Raw genomic sequence first — 26215 nt, 5'->3', positions numbered from 1 at the left:
CAAAGCGGCAAACTCCTACTCATTCTTCAGGTCTCAGCCTGTCACCCCCTCCAGGAAGACCTCCTTGACTTTCTCAGGGGGTGGATGGGACACATCTCCTCCTGCAAGCTTAGCCCTTCTTATGCACTGTTCCAGCTGCCTGTCGGGTGGTCTCCCCACTAGACTGGAAGCTCAGCTCTTGGCGGGGGGTGGGGAGTGCTGGTCAGTCCATTTCATGTGTCCATGCTCAAAGCCTCCCTGTCATTCATTCATTCATTTGTTCAAGAAAGAGCTGTGTGCCAGTGCTGGGAGAGAAGGCCTGGGTTGGAGAACAAAGGAAAGAAACAGAATCACTTCCAACAAGTGCTGGGACTTTAGAAATGCTGGATGTTGTCCTATCGGGCTGCAGACCCTGGCACCATGAAGCTTACTACGCTGACGACCCACTATGTGCCTTTCCCACAGGGGTACTTGGCCAGCAACATCCCTCCAGAGAGATTCTGCTCTGCCCACTTTACAGAAGGGATCTGAGGCTCTGAGAGAGGAGGCTGCAGCTGAGGACACACAGCTGGGTCTATCCACCTCCTAGGCCCCCATCATCTCTACTATAACACAGCAAAAATCCTCAAAGGGTAGGGGAAGCACCAGCCTGATATAAGAGAGAGAGGCCATGCTGGGAAAGGGTCGCCCACAGGCCAGGAGACCTGGGGGCTCAGTCCAAACCTCACTGTTGGTTAGCTGTGCGCCTTGGGAAATTCACCTAACCTCTCTGATCCTCAGTTACTTCATCTGAAAAATGGGCTCGGTTAACACTTGTCCTACTTTGTCTACTAGGTGGCCTCATTTTCTCAATCAAAACTTATGCCCTGTGGTCGAACAAGTCCAATCTTACTTACAGGAGCAACAGAAGAGAAACTGTGAAGGCTGAGTCCTCAAGATATGTGATTCGCACACGAGCCACGGGCTGTAGGATGTTTCTTGCACACCCACCATGGGGAGGCCAGCAGCAGGCCCGGTGGGGGTGGGAGTGAAAAGGGCGGTTCAGTTCATTCAAGGGCATCTGCTGGGCCTCCCCATGAGGAAATATGAATAGGCCCCGGGAGGCTTAAGTGAACGGGGCCTGAGCTAACCAGCCTCACACTTACCCAAGGGAGCAAGTGCACTAGGGTTTACAAGCCCTTCATGTCATTATGATGGAACCTTCCAGAAGCCCTGCGATGCAGGGCTCATTCCCTACCCCCAGCTTAGAGAAAGAAGATAATCAGTCTCAGAAAGGGGAAATGACTTGCCCAAGGTCACCCAACTAGTCAGAATGGAAAGTCGGCCTCCGGGCCCCCAAACCCTATACTCTCCACCCTGAAATGATCATCATAACAACTCTGGTCCCCAGAGCCCTTACCAGGAGCCAGGACTGTGCCATGCTTTACACGGGTTAACATGCTTCACCTTCAAACTGTCCCATTTCACAGATGAGTTTAGGTAACTTGCTTGAGTCCTTGACTCAAGGTTTCACCACAGGGATGCGAGACCAGTGTCATCAGATAGCAAAACCCGGCTCCTGGGAGGGGCTGGGAAAGGTGGGGGGAGGGTGCCCGGACCTGTCCCTGCAGGCTGTACGGCCACCCGGGGTTCCAGGAAAGTGCACACACTGAGCCACCTTACAGAGCCAGCATGCCCCTACCCAGGGCAACCTCTGATTCTCTGCACTCGGCCCTTCCCCTGGCACTTGACATCTACTCACTCAAGAGAAAGAGTCAAACCCTCCAGGTCCCAGAACAGACAAATCCCCCACCTCCAACTCAGATGGCGATGGCGCAGCCTCGGAAGGGGGGTGTCCTAGAACAAGAGAACTGGTCTTGGGATCATCCAACCCCATGGTTTGCAGATAAGTCAGCTGAGGCTCTGAGCGGCCACATAGGGCAGAGGTGGGACCCCTCCATCACATCTGCATGCCCCTCAGCTGCCCACCCAGATCCCGAATCAGATCTTATGCCCCTCCTTTTCCCCCCTCCCGGCCCCCCACTAATGATCTGATAGAGCTGGAGCAAAGCTGGGGGAGGGGTGCACTTCCTGAGGTGGGAGGTAGAGGAGAGCTGCTGCCAAGCCTGCTCCCCACCCCCGTGCCCCAACCCCCTCCAGGCTTCCAAGTACAGGTTTGCGAGGATTTAGGTCACTGAGTCATTCAACAAACAAACATGTGCAGGGCTCTTCCCGCCCACTGCAGAGCAGAGGCACCTGCTCTGGCCACCGGGCCATCCCGGGTCTTTGGGAACCACCCCACGGATTCATCCATTCATTCAACAAACACTGAGGCCCTACTAGGCCCCAGTCACATTTCACCGCATCCCTCATCTCCTCCCGCTGCCCCTCCCTCCCTCCCAACCCTCAGCTCCTCCCCCTTCTCCACGTGTCCCCTGTGGCCCCTTTGCCCTGGCAGGGAGGGCAAATCCTGCGGGCGCTGGGGAGTCAGGGAGCCCAGAGGGGCCGAGGCAGCGCTGGATGACTGAGTGGCAGACACACGCAGCCCCCGTGGTTACCTGGTGTGGGCCCGGGCAGCGCAGGCAGGCGCCTCTCCCGCGGAGGCCGACGAGGTACTGACACGGCCCTGGGGGGGGGTGCTAACCCCCTCCCCACCCCCACCCTTGGCCTCCACCCCGGCCAGGCGGCCTGGAAAACCCAACCCCGGCTCAGCCGACTTCCTCTTGTGTCATGGAAAGTACAGGTGCTGGGGACAGGAAACTCCCGCCAGGGATCTGGGGTCTGAGCGGGGACAGTGGGCCTGGAGGCCTGGGAGGGGTGGAAGGAGGGCTCACCGGTGGGGGCGGGGGGCGTCAGGGGGCGGGGCTTGAGGAGGCAGAGGGGGGCGCCAATAGGACAGCGGCTGCGGAGGGAATGGCCGCTTTAGGAGTGTCGGGGCCCCTTCCACTGGGACGGGGGCAGGCAGCCACCCGAGGTCCTGAGCTGCTTTCAGTTTTCCAAAAACTAACAGAAAAGAGTAAAAACCATACCCTTGTCTGTAACGAAGACTCTGAGATCAAATAAAAAGCCAAATTTTTTGTTTGCTTTCTTTGCTTTTAGTAAGTGAGGGTGGAGGGTAGTGGCAAGCGTTATGGAGTGAGAGACATGTGGGTTCAAATCTTAGTTTTAACCTCCTGAGGCCAAGTACCTTACTTTCTGAGCCTCAGTTTCCTCGTCTGTGAAATGGAAAATTCCACCCACTTCCCATGGTGGTTGGGAAGAGACCACGCCCCCCAGCTTGGGTAGGTGCTCAATTAAAACCCCTTCTCCCTTCCCGGCTGCAGTTATGTAAACTGAGTGTAGTAACAGGGTTATGAAGGGCCACTAATACACACCACTAGTGTGGTCAATAAAAGCTTCCTAAACACAGGGTCTTTTTTTTTTTTTTTTTGGCTACGCCGCGGTTTGCGGGATCTTAGTTCCCTGACCAGGGATCAAACAGTGAAAGCACAGAGTCCTAACCACTGGACCGCCAGGGAATTCCCAACACCGAGTCTTTAAGAGAAAAATTATCCAGAGGGTCCTCGGAGTGTAAGCAGAGTGGGGACCACGTGTCTCCATCTCTGCATCTCTGGTGCCTAGCATGGGGCAAAGATTTGCTGGATGAACAATTGAAGGAAGGAATGAAAAGTCTGGGATTTCCGGTCACAGGATGGGAAGGGTGAATGTGAGAGTGGGTGGGTTGGGAGGGTAGGGGGAGTGGGGGGAGTGGGAAGGGCTGGCTGAGGCCTCCATGTCGCCTCTGGGGAGGGCAGGAGGCACCTCCGAATCCTGTATGAGGTGGTGGGTGTGCCTCCCCAATCACACCTATAACAGGGCTTGATCCCAGGCCTTGATCCTTTCCTTAGGGCATGGATTCAAGCACCCCAACACCCTCCTGGCCCCGTATTAGCGGAGACTGGGGAGTGTTGGATGCTGGGAGCTGAGTGGACGCTATTGGGTAGCTGCTGAGACAACTTCGTGGGCCCAGGGAGGGAGACCCCCATCCCCCAGCCCTAGAGGGCCTCCAGCTGCTGGGGAGGGGATGTGGAGATGGGGAGCGTGCAGCTGGGAGGCCTGGCTCAGACCCTTACCCTCCAACTCTTCACATTCGGCTACTGTCATGTCCCTGAGCCACTTCACCCCTGGCATGGCCCGGATTGCGAGAAGCCCCAAGGAGCCTGGGTCTGGGCTCCGTCTGCCCTGGAGTGAGGGACCTGAGCCCAGGCCCCAGAGAGGCTGAGCCTTTCCCTGGTCAGTCGCTGGCCTCCCACATCTGCTTTGCAGAGTGCCCGGCACCCCTCCTCTTCCTCAGCAGCCCGGGGTGTATTTCAGCAACATCGACACAGAGATCACGCCATCCACACTGAGCTCTCACACATACACACCCTGATGCAAGCCCAGGGTCCATGGAGGAGCCCTCTCCTGTGCTTGCTCGTAAAATGCCACCTGCGGGGATTCACCTCCAACTCCTACCTCATCCCGGTAGCAGAGGTGGAGGGTTTGGTTTGGTTTTTCATCACTGAGTCTCTGCTGCAAGGACTGGGGCGGTGCCCACCACCTCCCACCTCTCACTCATCACCCCAGCACAGCTCAGGGACCTCTCGGTGGGACGTGTTCCCCGTCTCTCCCAACCCCCTCCCCCAGGCCTCCCTCCCCTCGGCCCGGCTCAGGGCTCCCCCAGGCTGCAGCCCTGTCCCAGCATGGTGGGGTCAGGGCACTGTCCCAGGCCTAGGCACCCCGGGCAGGAAGCTGGCAGAGACCAGGGCCGCCATTCGATCTGGGGCAGATGGTTTTACCCAGGAGGAAGTTGACAGTTTCAACTTCAAACACGATGACACAGGCCTCACACTGCCTGCTCCCCCGTTCCACCCCTGCATGAGCCTGCCCGCCCCTCCCCCTTCTCCCGGAGAGGCAGACACAGGGCCAGACACCCTCACCTACAGGGGCCGAGCTTGCTGAGGCTGAGGCAGGAGGAGGCCGCACCCATGGGGTCTCATCGTCCGCCACTGGCTGCCCTGTACCTGCTAGGGCTGCTGGGTGAGTACCCCTTCTGGGGTGTCTGCTGGGGTACCTGGGCTCAGGGTACAGAGAAGAAGATGCCAGAGTCAGATCCCCTCCGTCTGACTCAGGCCCGCATGTCACCTCTCCGGAGCACCACAGAGGGTTGGGGCCACCAGGATCCCTGTCTTCTCCCTCAGCCCCAGCTCAGCTCTTGGCCCTGCTTGTCCCACCCCCAGGGCCCCACCTCTGCTTCTCTCTTGCACTGTTGGGGACCTTACTGTCCCCTTCGAGGTGGAATCCATGCCAAGATCAGACCCTCAGCCTAGAAATCAGGTTGTCCAGCCCTCATTCAATGCCGGCTTCCCTCTGCTGCTACCCGCCCTCACCTCATGAGTGTCCAGCCTTTACTTGGATGCCTCCAGGGACAGGAAACTCACCATCTCCTGGGCAGTTCTGAAGATGCTCTGGGCAGAGCGGGCCAGGGCAGGGTGGGGACCGGATCACAGTCGAGCAGAAGTCAAAGACATACACCTTAGTCCCTAGTCACTCTGGTTTCATCCCAGAGGGGGTCTCAGCCAGGCCTGCCAGCCAGGTGTGGGTCTACTGTCACTCCAGACCCAGAGGAGGGGCTTCTGAACACTTCCCCGGGGGTCACTGTAGAATTGACTTGGGGCCTCTGGAGAAGCTGTCTGGGGATAAGGTCAGGGGTGGGTGAGTCTGGGGCCTACTGTTTGCTGGAGGGGAGAAAGGCCCATCCCTGAGGCCTTGGGACGCTAGTTCAGGACCGGAGCCCTGCTGCTGGGGTGTCACCGACACTGGCCAGTGGGGAGGATCCTGAGCAAGTGGGGTGGGGGGCGGAGGGTTCTTCATGACCTGAGCCCTGGGGTCCAAGCCTGGCCATGTATGACCTCAGATAGGTCCGAGCCTCTCGGGGCCTCCATCTCCTTATTTATAAAATGCCAGGGGGCGGTGAACTGGGTAAGATCTGACCACTTCTCAAGGGTTTGGAAGGTGTTGCAGGGTGAGAGAGGTGACTGACTCGGGACGGGAACAGGTGAGAACAGGCGGCAACTTGCGGCTTCGCAGTTTGGAGGGAAAGGACTTGGGGACATTGCCTGCCTAGTGGGGGGCCTCAGTCCCTCCTAGAAAATGGGTGTGTAGGTGTGAGTATGTGTGTGTGAGAGGTGTGTGTGTGTGTGTGTGTGTGTATACGTGTGTGTGTTTTCATGGGCAAAACATGGCCTCCAAATGTAGACTTGCCTTCTCCCATGCATGTGGTGATGGCACATGTGCACACATGTTCTCATGGCTATTCTTCCATGGAGCTGCAGGAGGTACAAAGTGCCTTCTGTCCCCAGGGCAGAGGCTGACGGATGGACCCCGCTGCTTACGGGACCCTCCTGAGGAGCTGCTGTGGCCTCCTTGGCCCTGGAGATTCCAAGGGCCAGGCCCCTAAGCTCCCCATCTACCCCTCACCTGTGGCCTCTGACCCCAGCAGGGCAGGAGTCTAGCCAAGCCCCCTGGGAGTGGGGGTGGAGTCCTGCTCTGCTGGCCTCCCCCTGAACCCCATCAGGGGCGAGGACCCTGGTAGGACTAGGCCTAATGGAGCCCAGAGTCAGGAAGTCTTGGAGGCGGTGCCTTCACCAGAGTATGGGAACCATCTGGAAGCCCAGGAGCACAGGATTCCCAATGTGTGTGTGTGTGTGTGTGTGTGTGTGTAACTGGTGGATAACAAACATTCCCATTGTTCAGCGGGTCACAGCTTAAGAAATACTTTTAAAGCCATTTTCTTCTGAAAGCTTCACAACAGCCTAGTAAGCAGGTGGGCCCATTGTCCCCATTTTACAGTGTGGAAAACTGAGATCCAGGAGAAGCAGCTAGTGAGCTGCAGAGCCCACCCCAGCCCAGTGCTGCTCTTGCTCTCATGGAGGCTCCTCTGTACCCCTAGCCAAGAGCAAAGACACACCAAATCCACTCCCACGAGTAGGAAAATGGCTTCCGGACACAACCACCACCAGCAGACAGGCAGCCACCAAGGCTGGGGACACCTAGGGCCAGGGCTGTGGCTGGAGGCAAACAGCACAGGCACACTTCAAGACATTCCAAGTAGAGATTCTTCACTGCCAGAGCTCTGGGAACACTGTGGCCTCTTGGCCGGCCATCAAGCTTGTGCCCATGGCTTGGGGACCTTTGGTACATGAAGATGCTCACAGCCTGCTTCCCTCTGCAGCTGCCCTGAGCTCCAACCTGCCCAGGGCTCACCTGCTGAAAGTGGGGCACGGAGGCAGCCCTGATCACTGCCCAGATGCTCAGGCCCAGCCACCGGGACTCCAGAAGCTGGCCCTAAGGCTTGGGAAAGTTACGGACTTAGCAGCTTGAATTCTGGTCCCCCCTTGCCAGCTGGGTGACCATGGACCCGTTCTGTAAGCTTCTGTTTCCTCTTCTGCAAAATTGGAATAATAATAGGACCTGCCTCATAGCGATTTATAAGGATTAAGTGAATCAATGAATACAGAGCTTTAATAGGAATGTCGGTTTGTGTAAGTGCTCAGTAAGCATTAATAATAATAATAGGGCTTCCCTGGTGGCGCAGTGGTTGAGAGTCCACCTGCCAATGCAGGGGACACGGTTTCGTGCCCCCGGTCCGGGAAGATCCCACATGCCGCGGAGCGGCTGGGTCCATGAGCCATGGCCGCTGAGCCTGCGCGTCCGGAGCCTGTGCTCCGCAATGGAAGAGGCCACAACAGTGAGAGGCCCGAGTACCGCAAAACAAAATAATAATAATAATAATAAATTCATTTATTATATAAATTTATTTATTATATAAATTTATTATTGTTATTATCAGAGTCAGCAAGAAACAAGGTGAGTCAGGACCCGGTGGGGAGGACTCGAGCCTAGCCATCAGTCTTTCTCTCCCCCAATCCTCCTGCACAGGCTAGTTATTCATTCATTTATTCATCCACATACATTTATTGAGCATCTACTATGTGTCCAGCTCTGTGTAAAACTCTGGGGATACAGCCGTGATCCACACAGGAGTCCACCCTCATGGAGGGCACACCCGAAATATTTACAAATTTCTAAATATTGTGATCAGTGCAACGAAGGAAACAGCAATGGTGAGACTCATTAACCAAGTTCACGTTCAAAGGGGCTCCCAGTCTGAGGGGCTCCTCTCTGAGGAGGTGATGTCTCGTCTGAGACCCGAATGATGGAAGGAACCAGCCAGGCAGAGAAAAGTGGGAGGAGTGTCCCAGGCAGAGGGGACATCAAGGGTGAAGGCAGCGGGCAGGACAGGCCGAGGGGGGCTGGGCATCCACAGTAGAGGAGAGGAGAGGGAACGCCCAGTGTGAGCCCGCCATCCGGCCTGCGGCCCCAGCTGCAGGGCTGAGGTCCCTGCTGGCTCTGGGTGCAAAGAATCAGGCCCCCAGCAACCCCGAGCTCCCCACCCTCAGCAGGTAGCAGAGGGACCTGGGGGCTCAGGGGCTGGTACTGTCCCCTCTGGTCACTCTGACCAGCACCTACAGTTCAGAGGGGTTTCCCTGCAGTGACCAGGGGACCAGGGATGGACTTCAACTCCACCCAACAAAATTGATTGAACACCTATTCTGTGTGCATGCATGTGGGTGCCTGTGGGTGCCTGGTGAGCATGTGTGTGTGTGCTGTGTTTGTACCTGCTATATGTGTGCCTGTGTTGCGTGCAGACATGTGTGAAGTTCTGTGGGGCTTTGGAGCAACGCAGATCTGGGTTCGATTTCTGCTTGGCCACTCACAAATGACAAGAACACCCCTCTGAGACTCAGCCTTCTCATCTATAAAATGGGGATAACCACTGTGCCCATCTCAAAGGACAATTGCTATCATGAAATCTGGTTCATTCATTCATTCAGACAGCAAGTATTTATTGAGCACCTACTATGCGCCAGGTACTGTTCTAAGTGCTGGGGACACAGCAATGAACAATCAAAATTCCTGTCCAGGTGCGTCCAACATCGTAGTTGGGGTGTGATGGGGAGACAGACGGAGAGAAGATAAATCAATGATCATATAGATGTTAGGAGGTCACGAAGTGATGTGAGGTTGGGGATTGGGAGCTCGGGGGCCATGCTGTCTCCCAGGAGGTTGCAGTGGGTCTCACGAGAAGATAATATTTGAGTAAATACATGTAGGAAATGAGTGATTGCACCATGCTATGTGGACCCGGGGAGACGGCTGCAGGCAGACGGGCCGTCACACACAGGCTGGTGGCGAGGCAGCTGTGGAGGCCGCCATGAGCACAGAGCGTTTTCTCCAGTGAACTCAAGGCACCCAGGGGCCAAGCAGAGGAGAAAGGGGGCAGAGTGCCCTGGAGAGAAACGGGAACTCTCCCCTCTCCAGGTCCACAAGCCCTTATCTGGAGCCTCTGGCCAGATGCATTTGGGAACCCAGAATTTTCCAGACTGGGCAACATGCCATAATCAAACACATTCCCATTTCTGCAGTGAAACCGAATTCGCACACTGAAGGCACAAATGCCTTCCTGCCAAATGCATCAGAAAAGACTTTTGGTTTTGGACTTTGAATTGCAGGTAGGGAATCGTGGCCCTGTATCAATTCCTCTATAACTACTACTGTCGCCACCCCTGCCCTCATCATTGTTATGTACTCCTGGGGGGGCTTGACCCACATGGCTCCCACAGGGACCCTGATACTCCCTTGTCCCTGGGGCACAGCTGGGAGAGATGTGGTAGAAACAGGATAGGACATTGGTGGCAACTGGCAGAGGCAGCAAGGGTCCCCTGTACTGCCACAGGCTCCCCTCCGGAGTGAGCCCCTCCCTCTCCCCGGTCTCAGTTTCCCCCTTCTGTACCATGGGCGAGCGGGCTCTGGGGTCTCCCAGTGGTAGAGTCCCATGGAGCCCTGTCAAGTGATGGTGACGGAGTTTCTGCTCCGACCCTACCACCAGCGAGCTGTGTGACCTTGGGCAAGTCACTGAGCCTCTCTGAACCTCGGTTTCTTGATCTGAAAATAGGGGTGAGCTCGGTCCCTTCTTCACAGGGCTGTGCATGGAAAAGATGAGCCCCTGTGCGGGCTTTGGGATATGTGAAGCTCTGAACAGAAAGGAGGCCCTGTCCTTGTGACAGTGGAGTCACATACGGTGGCGTGAAACTCATGCAAATTCAATCAGACACACAAGGTCACCAGGGAGAGCGTGGAATTGCAATTCAGATACGAAGGCCACTCTGCCCACAAGCTGCGCGCTATCGCTCATCGGCGCAGACCCTGGGTGAGCGAGATTAGAGACCTGAATCCGCTGTTCCTTCTGCAGGCTCCAGCCCCCAGACTCCTCCTGGCATAAGCCCAGTGTGATTTTCTACAAGTTTTGCACATAAAAAGGCTCCTGATCAAAAACCAACCACTTCATCTGGTGCTCAACCCGAGAAACAGAATTTGGGCCCTTTGTGATCTTTGTTTCCCTGACGCCCTGATACAGACTCAGGTTAACACAGCCCCACTGATGAGAGTCGTTTCAGAAAAGCGGAGTTCTTGGCCTTCCGAGTCAGCCTCTCAGCAGAGGATGAGGGAAGGAGAATCCAGAATGCCCCCAAAAGGCAGTTGACTTATTGTGTTTGCTGTAAATTGATGAGAATGTTATGGACTATGAAAGGGAATCGCAGTTAATGGAAAAAATGGAACATCAGATTCCAAACCGCACTCAACCAGTCTGTCGGTTTCCTTATCCGGAAAACAGAGTGATGACAGCCCCCTGATTGAGGCTGTCGGGAAGAAACAGGGTCTCCCGTGAGAAACCCTTGGCGTCTGCACGGGGTAAGAGGTCGCGGTCACTGTTATTATCATCAGTAAAGTCCCAGCTCCTCCCTGGGATCCCGGTGCCCCTGGACCCTCGGCAGGCCATGCTCTTGTCTCCATTTCTCAGTGTGTAGGGCTGCAAGCAGAGGTGCTCACGGGTCCAGGCAGGCCCATGTGTGGGTCAGGGGTGGCATCAAGGGTACAAGCTCTGAAGCCAGCAGCCTGGGCCAAGTTCTGGCTCTGCTGTAAAGTGGGACTGATAATACAGGTCCACCAACGTTCATCTGCAATTCCAAAACCCCCCAAAATTTGCAAATTTCTGGCAAACGTTTACAGTGCAAATCCTGACCTGAATGAATAGGAGACTATTTATAATCTTGACACATCCCACTGAGTGTGAAAATTCATATGTTTCGCTGCAGAAGCCATCATGTGTTTGAAGCTGAGGCTCTCCAGATGCAGGGAGACAGTAGGGTGCCCCGAGGGTGCTGGCAAACCAGGACAAAACAGGCTGCCCTGGGGGCTCATGGGGATGCAGCCCCCCATGGCCAAAGCATATTGTTTTTCAAAAACATCTGGATCTTGGGATTTTTTTTTAAAAAAAAAGAAAAGTAAGGGACCTCCCTGGAGGTCCCGTGGTTAAGACTCTGTGCTTCTACAGCAGCTGGGCTCAGGTTTGATCCCTGGTTGGGGAACTAAGATCCCGCATGCGGCACGGTACGGCCAAAAAAAGAAAAAGAGAAACAAAACAGAAAGAAACCTTTCAAAACAATGGGCTCCAGAAAAAAATTATAACACTGTGCTGAGCAAATAAAACTCATCTGTGACCTGACGTGGCCCAGAATATTGCTGTACAGGGAGCCAAAGAGAGAACCATCCAGAATGTGGGGGGAGGCAAGAGGAGAGGGGAGGGAGGGGGTGAGCACGTAAATGTCTCAGAGCCTCTTTCAGGAATTCATTTACTCCTCACTGAGACCTCATCAGGGCAGGCAGAGTCAAAATGGTTAAATCTCGGCAGAGATGAGGAGAGCGGGGAGGGGAGAGTGAAAAAGCCTTCCTACTGTCTCTCTGGATTTTTGGCCCTGATCTTTCCCTGGCTTGGCCAGTCTAAGCCCTAAATAGTGGGACCTCCAAGGAAAGGTTGGCAGGGGAGGGAAGGGGCCTGGCCCCAGCAGCTCGGGGTGTGGTGTTGGATGAGAGACTGGGGAATGGCAGGATGCTTCTGTGCCTCCTGTCCCTCTTGGTATCGTGGGTCCCCAGGCTTCTGTTTGGAGGTTCTGCAGCAGCAAAGCCTTGGGCCTCGGGGCTGGGCTAAGCTGTAGCCTGGGAAGGGGTCAGAGGGACCCCGAGCACAGTCAGCAGGGTTCAGGGGAAGGAGGATGTTGGTCTGATCCCTGTGAGAAGCAGCTGAAAGAATGAAAATAAGCTGTGGACAATCGAAACCTGAACGGATCCCCGGACAGACAGGAAGAAGCAGCACCCAGGAAGGCTCCCAGTCAGTCACACATCTCACCTGCCCACGCCTGCCTGCCTGCCTGCCTGCCTGCCACCGAGCTACATCAGGAGCTGAAGATTATAGATCATGGAAGTTTGAACCAAAAGGAAGGTGAGGGAGGGTGGACTCTAACTTCCTGACTTTACAGACGAGGAGACCAAGCCCAGAGAGGTTGAGTGACTTGCCAAGATCACACAGCAAGTTCATGGAAAGTCTTCCCACAGTATGTTTCACTGACTGAAGGGAATCACAAGTTCACTCTCTTTCATCAGGTTTGCACGCCGGGAACAGGCAGGAATTGGTGAAACACAGAGCAGGCCGTGGCAGCCTTCCCTCTGAAGGGAAGGGAGGCAGCTCGGCCCAGTGGTCAAAAGCACAGACTGTGTGCCAGATGGCCTGGCTTGGAGTCCTGGGCCCACTCTTCATCAGTTGCTTAGCAAGTTAGTTAATCTCTCTGTTCCCTCATCTATAAAATGGAGATCAAAATAATAGTGCCAACTTCACAGAGCTGTGGTGAGGTTTGAGAGAGTTAATGTATAAAAATGCCTAGGAGAGGGCTTCCCTGGTGGCGCAGTGGTTGAGAGTCGGCCTGCCGATGCAGGGGACACGGGTTCATGCCCCGGTCTGGGAAGATCTCACATGCCATGGAGCGGCTGGGCCTGTGAGCCATGGCCGCTGAGCCTGCATGTCCAGAGCCTGTGCTCCGCAACGGGAGAGGACACACAGTAAGAGGCCCGCGTACCGAAAAAAAAAAAAAATGCCTAGGAGAAAGTACAACTATATAAGTGTTGATGATAGTAGTGGTGGTGGTGGTGGTTGTGATAGTTGTGATGGTGACGGTGACTGTGTTGATGATGGTGACAGTGATGGTGATGGTGACAGTGATGGTGATGGTACCGGTGCTGGTGATGGTGTTGATGATGGTGACGGTGACTGTGTTCATGATGGTGGTGGTGACAGTGACGGTGATGGAGGGACAAGACAAGACATGCTGCTCACCTGAGGACAGTCAGGCTCCCAGAGGGAGGCGAAGGCCTGGAATGTGTAGATGCCTTTTCTCCACAGAGCATTTTCTTTTTTAGAATTTTTCTTGGTTCTCAGGTTGTGCAGTCTTTCCTGAGAATGTTCTCTGGCTGTTCTGTGTGAGATCCGCAGGGATGGTCAGGCCCAGTCCCTGTCTCCAGGGGCTTTAGGGTCTGGGGACTCCAGCACCAGGGTCAGGGTCAAGGTCATGTTCATTTCTGCTCATTTGTTCATTTGTTCATTCCCTGAACTTGACACTTTGGAGGCCCAGCTGGATGGCAGAAAGTAGAGAGATGGGTTTGGAAGGCATACTCGTGGTTCAAATCCAGGCCCTGCCACTTGCTGGCGGCATTACCCAGGACAGGGCACTTGCCTCTCCTGACAGCTATACTGTGAACTTATTCAACTCAAATTGTGGGGCCGTGTGGAAGATGAACGATATCCGTAAGGACCCCTTGCCCAGTGCTGAGTATACAGTAGGTGTTCAATGATTGGTAGCTGCTGTTAACGGACGTTGACTGTGGTGACTTTGGGACTGCGAAGGTCCCAGGTGGGAAAGGGAGGTGGCGAGCCCTGTAATCTGGCTCTCCAAGCGTCCAGACAGGGACCCCTGCCCCTGGGAAAACTCCCCAGCAGGCCTGCAGTCCCGCCCACCCCTGCCCCAGGCCCAGCCAGCTCCACAACCAGCAACACCAGCTCTGAGCACTGAACGCCAGCCAGGAAGGCACTGGGCCGTCTTTTGCATAGATTATTTCATCTCATCCTCACAACATTGCTATGAAGCTGGTCCCTTTCTTGCTCCCATACTGCAGACCATGAAACTGAGGCTCACAGGGGCTAAGGAAGTGGCAGAGCTGGTACTCAGACCCAGAGAAAGGCATCAGTGCCAGAAAACCTCTCCTGCAACATTCAGCACCAAAGAGTGGATCTTTGGGTCCCCTATCCCCATAAGTGCCCTCAGGGTTTAGCCAAAGAAATGAATCCCTAAAGGTGTACAGCCCCATTCATGGTGGGAACTGGGATGGAGGGAGGTAGAGTGGAAGGTCAGGGGTGAGAGATGAGAGGGCTGGACAAAGGGCCCCCTGTCTCCTCTCTCACCAAGCTAGCCGGGCATCTCCATCATGTCCTCCTGAGGCTGCCCTGCCCATTGCAATAGATCAGGTGATTGACAGCTGGCCAACCCCCTCCCAACCCGGGCCAGAGCTCTGGCCTCTGCTCTGGACCCGACATGCCCTCTGTGTGAGAAATACCTTCCCCTTCCAAGGCCCAGGACTCCCGGTGCAACCTTGGCGGGCTCTTGCCAAGATGGAAGAAACTTACCATAAGCCACAACTTAATTACAAGGAGTCTCGGTTGGAGGGAGAGGGCAGGCTGGTGGGGCATGACTCCCCCTAAAATTCTACCACCAGCTTCAGAACACTCAGGCAAAAACGGGACTTTTTACACCCAGCAACAATTTCTCAAAAGAAACTTAAACACAGCCCTTTACTATATAAAGTACTCACCCTGACCGATGCTGGCCCCAGCTCCCAACTGAGAAGCAAGCCTGGGGCAGATGGAAACCAAACACTTGCTCCACGACTGATAAAGCCGGGCAGCGAACATGGAGGGTGGGCTCGGAGGCCATACAGGCGTGCCACCCGACCCGTCCCCACCCAGATCAAACCTCTGCCCCAGCCACACGTGAGCCGGCCACGGACAATGAGCCACTTTGACACCCCTCCACCCCTGCTCCACAGTCAGACGAGGCTGGGAGGAGGCGGGACTGCCCAACGGCCCACATTCCTATTGAAGGGGCCCAGGCAGGAGCCAGGACATAGGGGAGGCCAGTTCCCCCCAGACCCGCGTCCACTGGGCTGCTTCCCCAACTGACCGCGTGATCTTGGGCAAGCCCCTCTGCCTCTCTGAGCTCTGATTTCCTCCTCTAGAACTGGGAGCTGTTAAAGAGAAATTGCTATCATTCTTATCCTGCCTTGGGAATTCTAGAAAGTAACAAATGTTCTGGGTTCCTATTCTGGCTCATTTCTCAGCTCTCTAGAACTATGACGTTCAAACTTTTTTTGATTGAAAGCAACACTCAGTATGGTTTTTTGTTTGTTTGTTTGTTTGCGGTACGCGGGCCTCTCACTGTTGTGGCCTCTCCCGTTGCGGAGCACAGGCTCCGGACGCGCAGGCCCAGCGGCCATGGCTCACGGACGCAGCCGCTCCGCGGCACGTGGGATCCTCCCGGACCGGGGCACGAACCCGTGTCCCCTGCATCGGCAGGCGGACTCTCAACCACTGCGCCACCAGGGAAGCCCAGGATGTTTTAATGTTGCCACCCAACACACAGAAAGTGAGCCTTATCCTCACAAAACACGATGCATTCTGACATTTCTATTCTAGTCCATTTCAGTTTTTTAAAAATTGATGGTTGTGTTACTACATGATTTTTTAAAAATTGATGGTTGCAATGCTGCATATTACTACAGAGAGAGAGCATGAGGAAATTTTGGGGGGGTGATGGGACTGTTGTATGCCTTCATGGTTACGGTGATTATGCAGATCTGTGTATGTGTTCATATTCATAGAATTGTGCACTAAAAGAAAATGGAATTTACTGCATGTTCATTGAAAAAGTAAAGTTTTGGGGCTTCCCTGGTGGCGCAGCGGTTGAGAGTCCGCCTGCCAATGCAGGGGACACGGGTTCGTGCCCCGGTCCGGGAGGATCCCACATGCCGCGGAGCGGCTGGGCCCGTGAGCCATGGCCGCTGAGCCTGCGCGTCTGGAGCCTGTGCTCCGCAACGGGAGAGGCCACAACAGTGAGAGGCCCGCGTACCGCAAAAATTAAGAAAAATAAAAATAAATAAAAAGTTTTAAAACAAGAAGGAAAATTGATGGTTGCCACCCACTAAACTGGTTTCACGACCCACCTAAGGGTTGCCATCTGTAGTATGAAAATCCCTGCCCCTGAAGCCCATGACAGTGGCTGGAGGCAAAAATGCCATTGATCAGGCTGTGAGTAGAGGTGAGGCGAAGCAGGAGAGAGACTTCCCTTCCTGACCCTCTTCTCTCCTTTCTGCAGTCACTTCCTGCCTCAGAGGCCTCAGAGGGCTCAACTTAGAGGACCAAGGTAAGGAAGAGCCACGTGGAGAGGGGGGCGTGGAATGATTCCACCAGGCTGTAGGGGGACCTGCTATCCCTCCATCGGAGCAAATCCCACTTTACAGAGAGAGAGAGAGAGTGCAGCCCACACCCCCTACACACGCACACATGCATGCACGCACACTTCAGAGGCCCATTTGCAGACAGATGCCCTAGATGGCTGTAGAGCACCCCACAAATGCTGGGTGTCATGCTAATTATTATTATGACCCACTCACCAGGCACAGAAAAGATACTGGCCATAAATGCACCTTGCAAAGTCCTTTTCCTGCCCAGCCCTGCCAGATGCTCCCTGGCCAGAGACATTTGCAGCTGGGGATGCAGAGAGAGGCTGCACCAGATTGTAAAGTGTGTGAAATGTCCTGCCTCAGAGGTTGGACTTTAATCCCAAAGGCTAGCGTTTCCCAAACAGGGTTCCACAGAACTCGTTGGACGAAGCGTAGGCAACACTACATCACCCACTGCAGACTCCTGACAGGGGACACTGGCCTAATAAAGGCTCTGAGAAGTCCTGCAATGAACTCTGTTAAGCATTTTCAGATTCAGCAGTTCCCAGACTCACTTCACCACAGACCTCTCTTTTTCACATCTCCTGAGATAACATCATGCTGAATGTATTTGGTGACAAATGCGACGAGAGAATCTCGCGAAGCTACCAGGCAACCAGAAGGGGCCACAGAGGGCTTGGTAGGCCCTAGGCCGGGACCTGGAAGCCTGCAATGGCATCCTAGCTCCAAACTGTAGCAAGATCGTTCCTGCTGTACAATCCCACTTATGTAACGTTTGAGAACAGGCAGAACTCATCTTTAGTGACAGAAAGCAGATCAGTGGTTGCCTGAGGCTGGATTCAGGGAAATCGACTGTGAAGAGGCATGAGGGAGCTTCCAGGTGATGGGCATGTTTTCTGTCTAGAGCATGGCGGGGTGTGTATACATTTGTCACATTCCATTGAACAAGTGCCCTTAAAACGAGTGCATGTCCCTGTATGTAAACTGTACCTCGATAAAATTGATCTTAAAAGGTAAAGACAAGGGGGAAAGGGAGAGGGAGAGGGATGGACTGGGAGTTTAGGGTTGGTAGCTGCAAACTGTTACATTTAGAATGAATAAAGAAAAAGGTCCTACTGTATAGCACAGGGAACTCTATCCAATCTCCTGGGATAAACCATCATGGAAAAGAATATTAAATAAAGAATGTCTGTATGTGTCTAACTGAGTCACTTTGCTGTACAGCTGAGATTGGCACAGCATGGTAAGTCAACTAGACTTCAATTTTAAAAATGAACAGAAAAAAATAGAACAAAAGTTAGAGAGAGAGAAAAACATCAGGCTCCGGGCCCTATCTGGGGTCTATTGAAACAGAATTTCCAGGAAGGGGCGATTCTGTAGGACGGTGGGTGCTGAGAGCCCCTCGCTCACTGCTCCGAGTTCCCTGGGCTCTGAGGTCTCAAGCCCCATCCTCCTGGCCTGGTTTCAAGGGGCCGCCTGGATCAGGGGCAGCATCAACCTGAGTTTCTGGAAAGTCCCTGCAAGGTCCCAGAGGACGACACTCTCGGGAGGAGCAAAGCAGGCAGCCCGTGGGCAGCGGGAGCCTTGCTAGGGGTGGGGTCCAGATGGGGAAGGTGCAGGGAGGGGCCCCCATGGAGGACCCTTTCCAGCCCAACTGCCCCCCCAACCTCTTTGACCCCTAGGCTTCACAGTGAGACTAAGCGGCTCTGGCTCACGGTGCCAGGGCCATCTGGAGGTCAACTACAAGGACGAGTGGTACACGGTGCATAGCAAGAGCTGGGGCCTAAGCCCGTTCCACCGGGAGGACCCCGGTCAGGCCTGGAAGCTCTGCCAGGAGCTGCGATGCAGGGAGCCCTTGCTTCTCTCCCACTTCCGTCACTTCAAAGGGAAGCGACCCCAGAGCCAGATCACCTGCCGCGGACAACTGGGGTCCTTCTCCAACTGCAGCTACAGCAAGGCGAACCAGGGGGACCCTCTGGCCCTCATCTGCTTAGGTGGGTAACTAGCTGGCCCCGTGGGTTCCCTGGGCCTGGGCACCAGCCCCGAGGAGGCTGCCCACGCCTGTGATCTGGGGCCTGTGCAGGCAGGTGGAAGGGGTCCCTGATTTACAACTACCCTCTCAGAAACATACACTGGTGGGGAACTGGAGGAGGAGGACTGAGGGCGTGCTGGCACCTGTCTGGGGATGGAAAAGGTCGAGGAGCTGGTTCTGCCAACGGTTAACTTCATTGTCTCCTCTTAACCTCTGTTTTCCCAACTGTAAAATGGGCGGGTACTGCCTGTCTCGCAGGAGGCTTAGACACAATGTGTGGGTCCAGTGGGCTTAACGGGGCCCGTGGTGCTGACATCATGAGTTCCAGGTCTTTCTCAACATGGCCGGTTGTTGACCCCCTCTCCCCACACCCCCTACTCTTGCCTCCTCCCTCCCAGGGTCCCGGCCCCCTCCCTAACCAGAGCATCTCTTTTCAGAGCCACTGAGGACAACACCTCTTCCCACGAGCCCCCCGCCCATAACCACTCCGGAGCCCACAGGTAAAAGGATTCTGAGGGCCCTGGGGGTAGGGTGTCGGATTTAGCAAATAAAAACACAGGATGTTCAGTTACATTTAAATTTCAGATAAGCATGAAAAGTTGTAGCGCATGTTCCATGCAATATCTGGGACCTCACCACCTCCCAGGGCCGTCGGCCAGTCGTTCACCCGTCTGTGTGTTAGAACCACAGAGCAAGAAAGGCCCTGCTGCTGGTCATCAGCACTCAGGTGCCTCCCCACCTCCCCAGCTCCTCCCAGGCTGCAGCTGGTGGAGCGACCCGGGGGCCTGCGGTGTGCAGGCCTGGTGGAGTTCTACAGCGGCAGCCTGGGTGGCACCGTCGGCATCGAGACCCAGGACGGGATCCAGGACCTGGGGGACCTCATCTGTGCAGCCCTCCAGTGTGGCTCTTTCCTGAAGCCTCTGCCAGAGACCGAGGCAGCCAGGACACTAGAGCCAGGAGAGAGCGGCCCCTTGCCGATCCGGTGGAAGATCCAGAACAGAAGATGTGCCTCCCCCGAGCAGTGCTTCAGAAAAGTTCAGCCCCAGGCGGGAGGCCAAGCTCTCGGCCTCATCTGTTCTGGTGAGTGGGACCGGGCCAAGACTCACGGGCGCCTCCATGTGGTCAGTCACCATACATTCCTGAAAGCCCTACATGCAGCACAGGGCACTAGCGCTACGGAGAACACAAGGGACATGGAGGGCTGATCATTGGCCTCTAAGAGGTAGGGCGGCCATGGGGTGGGGAGGCCACAGTCACACCCAACGCCCCGGGCATCTCTGCAAAGTAACGCAAAACAAGTCCAAATGTACCGCTGGCTCGGCTGCCACACGGGGAAGTGGCAGGAGGAGGCACGGTCTGCTGGTGAGTTTGGTGGACTGTGGCTTGTATCAAGGGTCCAAGCAGGATGGAGCGCTTGGAGGGGACCAGCCTTGCAGGAGGGGAGTTTATAAATCCCAGGGACAGATGATGTTGGAGCGATGGTGAGACATAGGAGGTCCCTGAGGCACAGCAGGTAGAGAAAGGCCAGAGCAGGGCCCCAGAGGGCTTCCTGGGGAGGCTTCCGAGTCACAGGCCACCGACCAGAATAGACTGGCGATGCCGGCGTGGTTGAGGGCAGGAGCCCAGAGGCTGGTCTGGGGGATCCCAAAATGAGGATCAATGGGGAAACTGAGGGGAAAGGGACCACAGGTCAAAATAAGGATAATCACAGCATGTGTCGGGACGCAGTGGGCTCCTATCTTCAAATGGTCTAGCAAAGTCCAGACTCTAAGAAGTCATACTTCCTGAGTGCTTACATCACGCTGGGGACTATTCAGGGCATTCCTTCATTTTCACAACAAGCTTAGAAGGTGGGTGCTATTATTATCCCCACTTTACAGATGAGGAAGCTGAGGCTCAGAGGGGTTAAATTTCTTACTCAGTAGCATAGAGCACTAGCTGGGGTTTCCCCTCAAGCAGCATCACTCCAGAGCCTGTTGTGTAAGCCTTGGCTACTCCAGGTGTGGTCCTGGACCAGCAGCATTGGCTTCATCTGGCTGGTTAGAAATACAGACTCCCAGGCCCCACCCTCCACCTACTAATCAGGATCTGCCTTTCTGCAAAGTCTCAGGGATTCATGTGCACACATCTGGGAAGCATTTGCTCTGGACCACTGGGCTATCCTGCAGGCAGGGATGCCCCCAAAGCACTGGGCACATGGCGTGAATTAGTAAGATGCTGCCCCCTCCAGGCAGAAGCAGCCCCCAAGGATCTCTTGGCCTGATGGAAAAACCTGGCTGGCTCTCAGGCCCACCCACCCCCTCTGCTAGGAGCCCTCCTGTAGGCTACAACTTGCAATACCATACCCAGAAGTCTTGCCTTTGGATTTTTTTTTTCTAAATAGAAGATTTATTAGAGCTTTGAAGATGGATGTTGCTATAGAAACTGGCCAAAGCTGCTGAGATCACAACTCGCTCTAACTCGAGCATGTGTGGGCCTCCAGGCCCAACCCTGATAGGCAAAAATGAATCCGTTTCTGTTGGACCAGGCCCTGTTATGAAAGCTGGTCCCTCCAGGCTTGAGGCCTGGGCAGCAGGATTCTCGGATTCAGTCCCACCTGAGAATCTCCAGGACTCAGAGCAGGAGGTATTTCCCATCCCTGGGCCTCAGTTTCCCCTCGCTGAAAAGCCCTCCCAGCTCGCAAGGAGCAGCAAGAGAATGAGAGGACGTTTCAAAGAGGGAAGCGGACCCAGGTGGAGCCTAGTTCCCCCCTCCTCTCCTCTTACTGCCACCTGGGTGGGGGACGACTCCCTGCTGGTGGCTGCTGACGGGCACTGCCACCCTGCCAGCCTCTTCACCGAACGTGCCCAAGCTGTTGCAGCAGCCCAGAGGCGCCAGGGACAGGGCTTGATGGGGAAAATGCCAGAGAGGATGCCAGAAGAAGGGAAAGGCAGAAAGGAAGGCAGTCCCACGTGGTACCCAGACCCCCGAGAGCCGGGCCCTGCCAGGGCCCCCACTTTGCCAGTGTCACGGGGTCCCAGTGGCCAGGCATAAAGGCTCGGGGCTCAGGGAGCTCCCGCTGAGCCCGCCACCTCACCTCCCATTGCTCTCCCCCCAGATTTCCAGCCCAAGGTGCAGAGCCGCCTGGTGGGGGGCAGCGGCACATGCGAAGGCTCCGTGGAGGTGCGCCAGGGCAAGCAGTGGGACGCCCTGTGCGACAGCTCCTCAGCCAAGGGCATGGCGAGGTGGGAGGAAGTGTGCCAGGAGCAGCAGTGCGGCAACGTCAGCTCCTACCAGCTGCTGGACGCCGGCAAGAAGACCTCCAGGGGGTTCTTCTGTCCCCCAGGGAAGCTGTCCCAGTGCCACCAGCTTCTGCAGAAAAAATCCCACTGCAAGAGAGTGTTTGTCACCTGTGAGTTGGGCCCAGCCCATGGTGTGGTGGGTGGAGGGCAGTTCTGGATTTTCCTTCTAAGACTCAGTCAATGAGCACATTTCTGAAGAACAGGCCCCAGGAACTAAAGAGAGAGCCCTAGGAAAGGATGGAGGGATGACAAATGAGGGGAGAGGGGCCAAGAGTGCTCAGACAGCAGTGAGCACGAACCATCAGGAGGAGACTGGCCGTCATTGTCAGGCAGCTAATGAATGACAGAGCTCTCATTCCGTCTTCTGCTCTTCCAGATGGAAAGTAGAAAAGCAAAGGAGAGGGGTACATATTTGCTACATTCATGGTAATTGACTAACAGAAAAGAGAGCAATGAATGGATGGATGGCTACTTGTATATGATGGCAAGGTGATCACTCATAAGTAACTGGAAAATGGTGGAAACTTAAAAGTGTTGATCACAGGAGGGGCAAATGATAGCCGGATGATCAACTGTTAGATAGTAAATGGTGGATAAATGAACGGGTAGCAGAGAATTTCAGAGACGGGTAGAGAGACAGCAGATAGCAAACTGCCTTCTGCACATGCTGGTGAATTACTGGGGGAAGCCAGCCAGCCAGCCAGCCAGGAGCTTCCCTCTGAACGGACAGTTTTGATGCATCCCAGGCTGGGGCTGACCTAACTCTGCCTCCTGCAGGCCAGAACTCAAGCCCAGCGGGCCCGGGTGCAGGTACAGTGATGAGCATCATCCTGGCCCTCGTGCTTGTGGTAGTGCTGCTGCTGCTGTGTGGCCCCCTCGTCTACAAGAAGCTGGTGAAGAAATGTAGGTGTAGGTGCCCCGAACCTCCTCCCTTTCAAGCCCCTGCGTGGGGAGACTGGACGGGTTGCCCACAAGCCCCATAGAGGAGGGATCCCACCTCCAGAAAGCCGGCTGGGAGCACCTCTGCTTCACCACCCAGCCCTGCCCCTCTCTTTCTCACCAGCCTTTCCCCGCACCAAGTAACAAACAGAAAGTCAGGAAAATCACTGATTCGCCCACATCCAGGGGCCCAGCCGGAACCCACTCCAGCCCAAAGGGAGGGTATGGGCATTCTTTAGACTGTGGTGGGTCCAGAGGGTCTGACCCCAGAAGACACGTGTCCCAGGCCGGCTCCACCACTTGGCAGCTAATCGAACCACTTCCTCCCTGAGCTCTGGTTTCCTCATACAACAAATGGGCGACCGCAGACCTTGTGAAGGTAGTGGGTATCATCCTGGCCTTGCAGAACTCAGGAGGAAATCATTCAGAGACAAGGGTGTGAGATTAGAGAGGCTGCCCACTGCCAGAGGTGGGCAGCGATGGCTGTGTCCCTGGTGCCCTCCCAGGTCTTAATTCTGGTTCTAAGCACCCCGCGGTGGTTTCTCCTGGAGAACCGGCCCCTCAGCATGCGCCTGCCACCTCCTCCCTCCTTCCCTGGCTCCCAGCCCCCTTACCCACGCCTGTCTCAACCCCCCCCCCACCCCGCAATGTGCCTTTCCTGTCTGTCACCCAGTCCGCCAGAAGAAGCAGCGCCAGTGGATTGGCCCGACGGGAATGAACCAGAACAGTAAGTAGCCCCGGAGGCAGGATCCTCCCTCGGCCCAGGCCAGTAGCCACGGGACTTGGGAAGGAGGCCGTGGAGCAGGGTCACGGGTCACTGCCGACCATGGACAGAGCCAGTGGCTGCTTGAGACCTCTGAGCTCCACTGTGCTCGTCTAAGGTGTGACTGTGGCCACAGGTGTTAACGGGTGGTACTCAGAGAAGAGGGCCCCGTGATCAAAGAGACTCTGAAATCAGTGAGTTAAGCAAAGCTAGACACAGTTCTTTACTTCAGGACTTGTCAGAACCTTCATGGGCATTTTTGCGTGGTTCATCTCCAAAGCGGACGTATGTTAAGAAGGGTTGTCCAAGCTAGGTTTAGCATGGAACGTCTTTACCGTGGAACAACTTTACAAGGCCAGTTTTAAGACATTTGGATGCAGCCGGCCCTGCCCCCACCCCTGGTCTCCAACCTCTCTCCTTTGGCCACAGCCAGAGCCCCCCTTTTTTTGTTGTTGTTGTTGTTGTACGTGGGCCCCTCACTGTTGTGGCCTCTCCCGTTGCGGAGCACAGGCTCCGGACATGCAGGCTCAGCGGCCATGGCTCACGGGCGCAGCCGCTCCGTGGCATGTGGGATCCTCCCGGACCAGGGCACGAACCCGCGTCCCCTGCATCGGCAGGCAGACTCTCAACCACTGCGCCACCAGGGAAGCCCCAGAGCCCCCTTTGTGGGTAGAACCACAGCCCTCCTCCTGCCTCTACTCCGCCTTCTCCCCCACTTTATGTGTCAAGGGCCAATTCCTTCAAGAAGGCTGTGTGTTGTCAAGTCTTTCTTACAATATAAAGACCCTCCGTTCCGGGAGGGCAGGAACCACATCTGCCCTATCACTCGTGTTCCAATTCCCTGCTTGATAAATGTTTGATAACTGACTGACTGTCTGATGGATGGCCTGCCCGCCAGTCAGCTTGCCAGCCGACCCAAAGCTGCTCTAAAAGCCTGAGCCCCGCTAGAATGAGCCTCCCCGGGAAGAAAGGGAAAAAGGGACCCACTGAAGGAGCTCAGGGGGCCCTTGGCCCCCACCCACACGTGACACAGTGGGAACAGGAAATTCGAGTCGGGCCCCTGTTGGGGAGGAGGACAGGGCATCACGTCTAATGATACCACCTCCCACATCCGCTCAGTGTCTTTCCACCGCAACCACACGGTGACTGTCCGGTCCCAGGCTGAGAACCCCACAGCCTCCCACCTGGAGAACGAATACAGTCAGCCTCCCAGGAACTCCCAAATCTCAGCTTTTCCAGGTAAGCACCAGCTGGCGCTCCTAGGAATGAAGGCAGGGCCGAGCAGAGGGTCACATGACTGCCTGGAGAAAGAAGGGAGGCCGAGCGGGGTGGCGGGGCGGGGGTGGGGGGGTGGTGTGCAGAAGGATCAAACGGCCCCTTTAACAGCCGGCCACGGCAGGGTATGGAAGGGATACAGCCTTAACGGGCCACTCAGCCAGAGAGAAGAATGTGCCGGGATGTCATTAACCCCAGCACCGCTGTGACCTAAAGGACCTGTTTCTCAATAAATGAGGCCCCTCGGATCCCTTGGAGGCAGAACAGAGCATCCATCAGTGGCCCACAGAGCCCAGTATCGAATGCTCCCTGACTGGCGCTGACAATTAAGCCCCAGGGAGCCTGGCGTCATTAGAGGACACTAGCTGATTTGATCACAACAGTTTCAGGGCTGTTGAGCCACCGGCTCAGAAAGCCTCTGTGATCTTCCAGCCCCCGCAGGGCTCTTGGCTCTGAGGGGCTCTCTCTGTGTCGCCTGGAGGGATAACCCTGCTCAAATGGCCTCCTTTCTTTCCACAGCTCTGGAAGGGGCCCTGCATCGTGTCTCCGCCCAGCCCGATAACTCCTCTGACAGTGACTATGATCTGCACGGGGCTCAGAGGCTGTAAAAGGTGAGCCTGGCCCCCGGCAGAGCCCTGGGGATAAGCACCAGCCACCTGGTTCCTCACCTCTGCTCACCGTGCCCGTTCATGACCTGGGTGGGGGGCTGAGGGACGATTACCTAGACTCTTGTAAAGGAAAAGATTAAGCATCAGCAATTTAGGTGACAGGAGCCGATCTGGCCATTTGAGCAGAGAGGTCATGGACCTTAAACTCCATCTCAGAAGACTACATAAAAGAGCCCCCTGGGCTTCCCTGGTGGTGCAGTGGTTGAGAGTCTGCCTGCCGATGCAGGGGACACGGGTTCGTGCCCCGGTCCAGGAAGATCCCACATGCCGCAGAGCGGCTAGGCCCGTGAGCCATGGTCGCTGAGCCTGCGCGTCCGGAGCCTATGCTCCGCAACAGGAGAGGCCACCACAGTGAGAGGCCCGCGTACCGCAAAAAAAAAAAAAAAAAAAAAAAAAAGAGCCCCTAAGGGTAGGGGAAATTTAAGAGGTACAAACGACTATGTATAAAAGAAATAAGCTAGGAGGATGTATTGTACACCACAGGGAATATAGCCAGTATTTTATAATAACCATAAATGGAGTATAATCTATAAACATTTTGAATCACTGTGTTGTACACCTGAAACTAACATAATATTGTAAATCAACTATACCTCGATTTTTTTTAAAAAAGCACCCCTGAGAGTATCCTGATGGACGTACACCAGCAGGAAGGAGAAGCCGCTATCTCTGACATTGGGCTGGGGGCTTTGGGCTCCCACCTCCCTGAACCATCTCCAGAGTATGAGGCTTCCTCCGCCGACACACTTCCTTCTCACCACACAGCACCAGGACCCAGGAACAAACATCAAGAGCCAGACCTTTTGTCCTGAGA

At 55.3% G+C, this 26215-nt stretch overlaps 1 protein-coding gene across 1 annotated transcript; it reads left to right on the top strand.

Moving 5' to 3' along the window:
• Positions 1 to 4964: 4964 nt before the first annotated feature.
• Positions 4965 to 25341, top strand: CD5 (CD5 molecule; the record flags this gene model as incomplete). The annotated part of the gene is made up of 10 exons (XM_079708382.1): positions 4965 to 5016; positions 16356 to 16403; positions 18126 to 18437; positions 18913 to 18975; positions 19223 to 19555; positions 21573 to 21866; positions 22534 to 22659; positions 23369 to 23422; positions 24578 to 24697; positions 25253 to 25341. The coding sequence occupies 10 exons, from the start codon at positions 4965 to 4967 to the stop codon at positions 25339 to 25341; spliced, it is 1491 nt and encodes a 496-aa protein (XP_079564508.1).
• Between the last annotated feature and the right edge of the window lie 874 nt (positions 25342 to 26215).

The sequence above is a fragment of the Hyperoodon ampullatus genome (assembly GCF_949752795.1).
Source record: "Hyperoodon ampullatus genome assembly, chromosome: 7".
Lineage (NCBI taxonomy): Eukaryota > Metazoa > Chordata > Mammalia > Artiodactyla > Ziphiidae > Hyperoodon > Hyperoodon ampullatus.
This window is presented reverse-complemented; position numbering and strand designations above follow the sequence as displayed.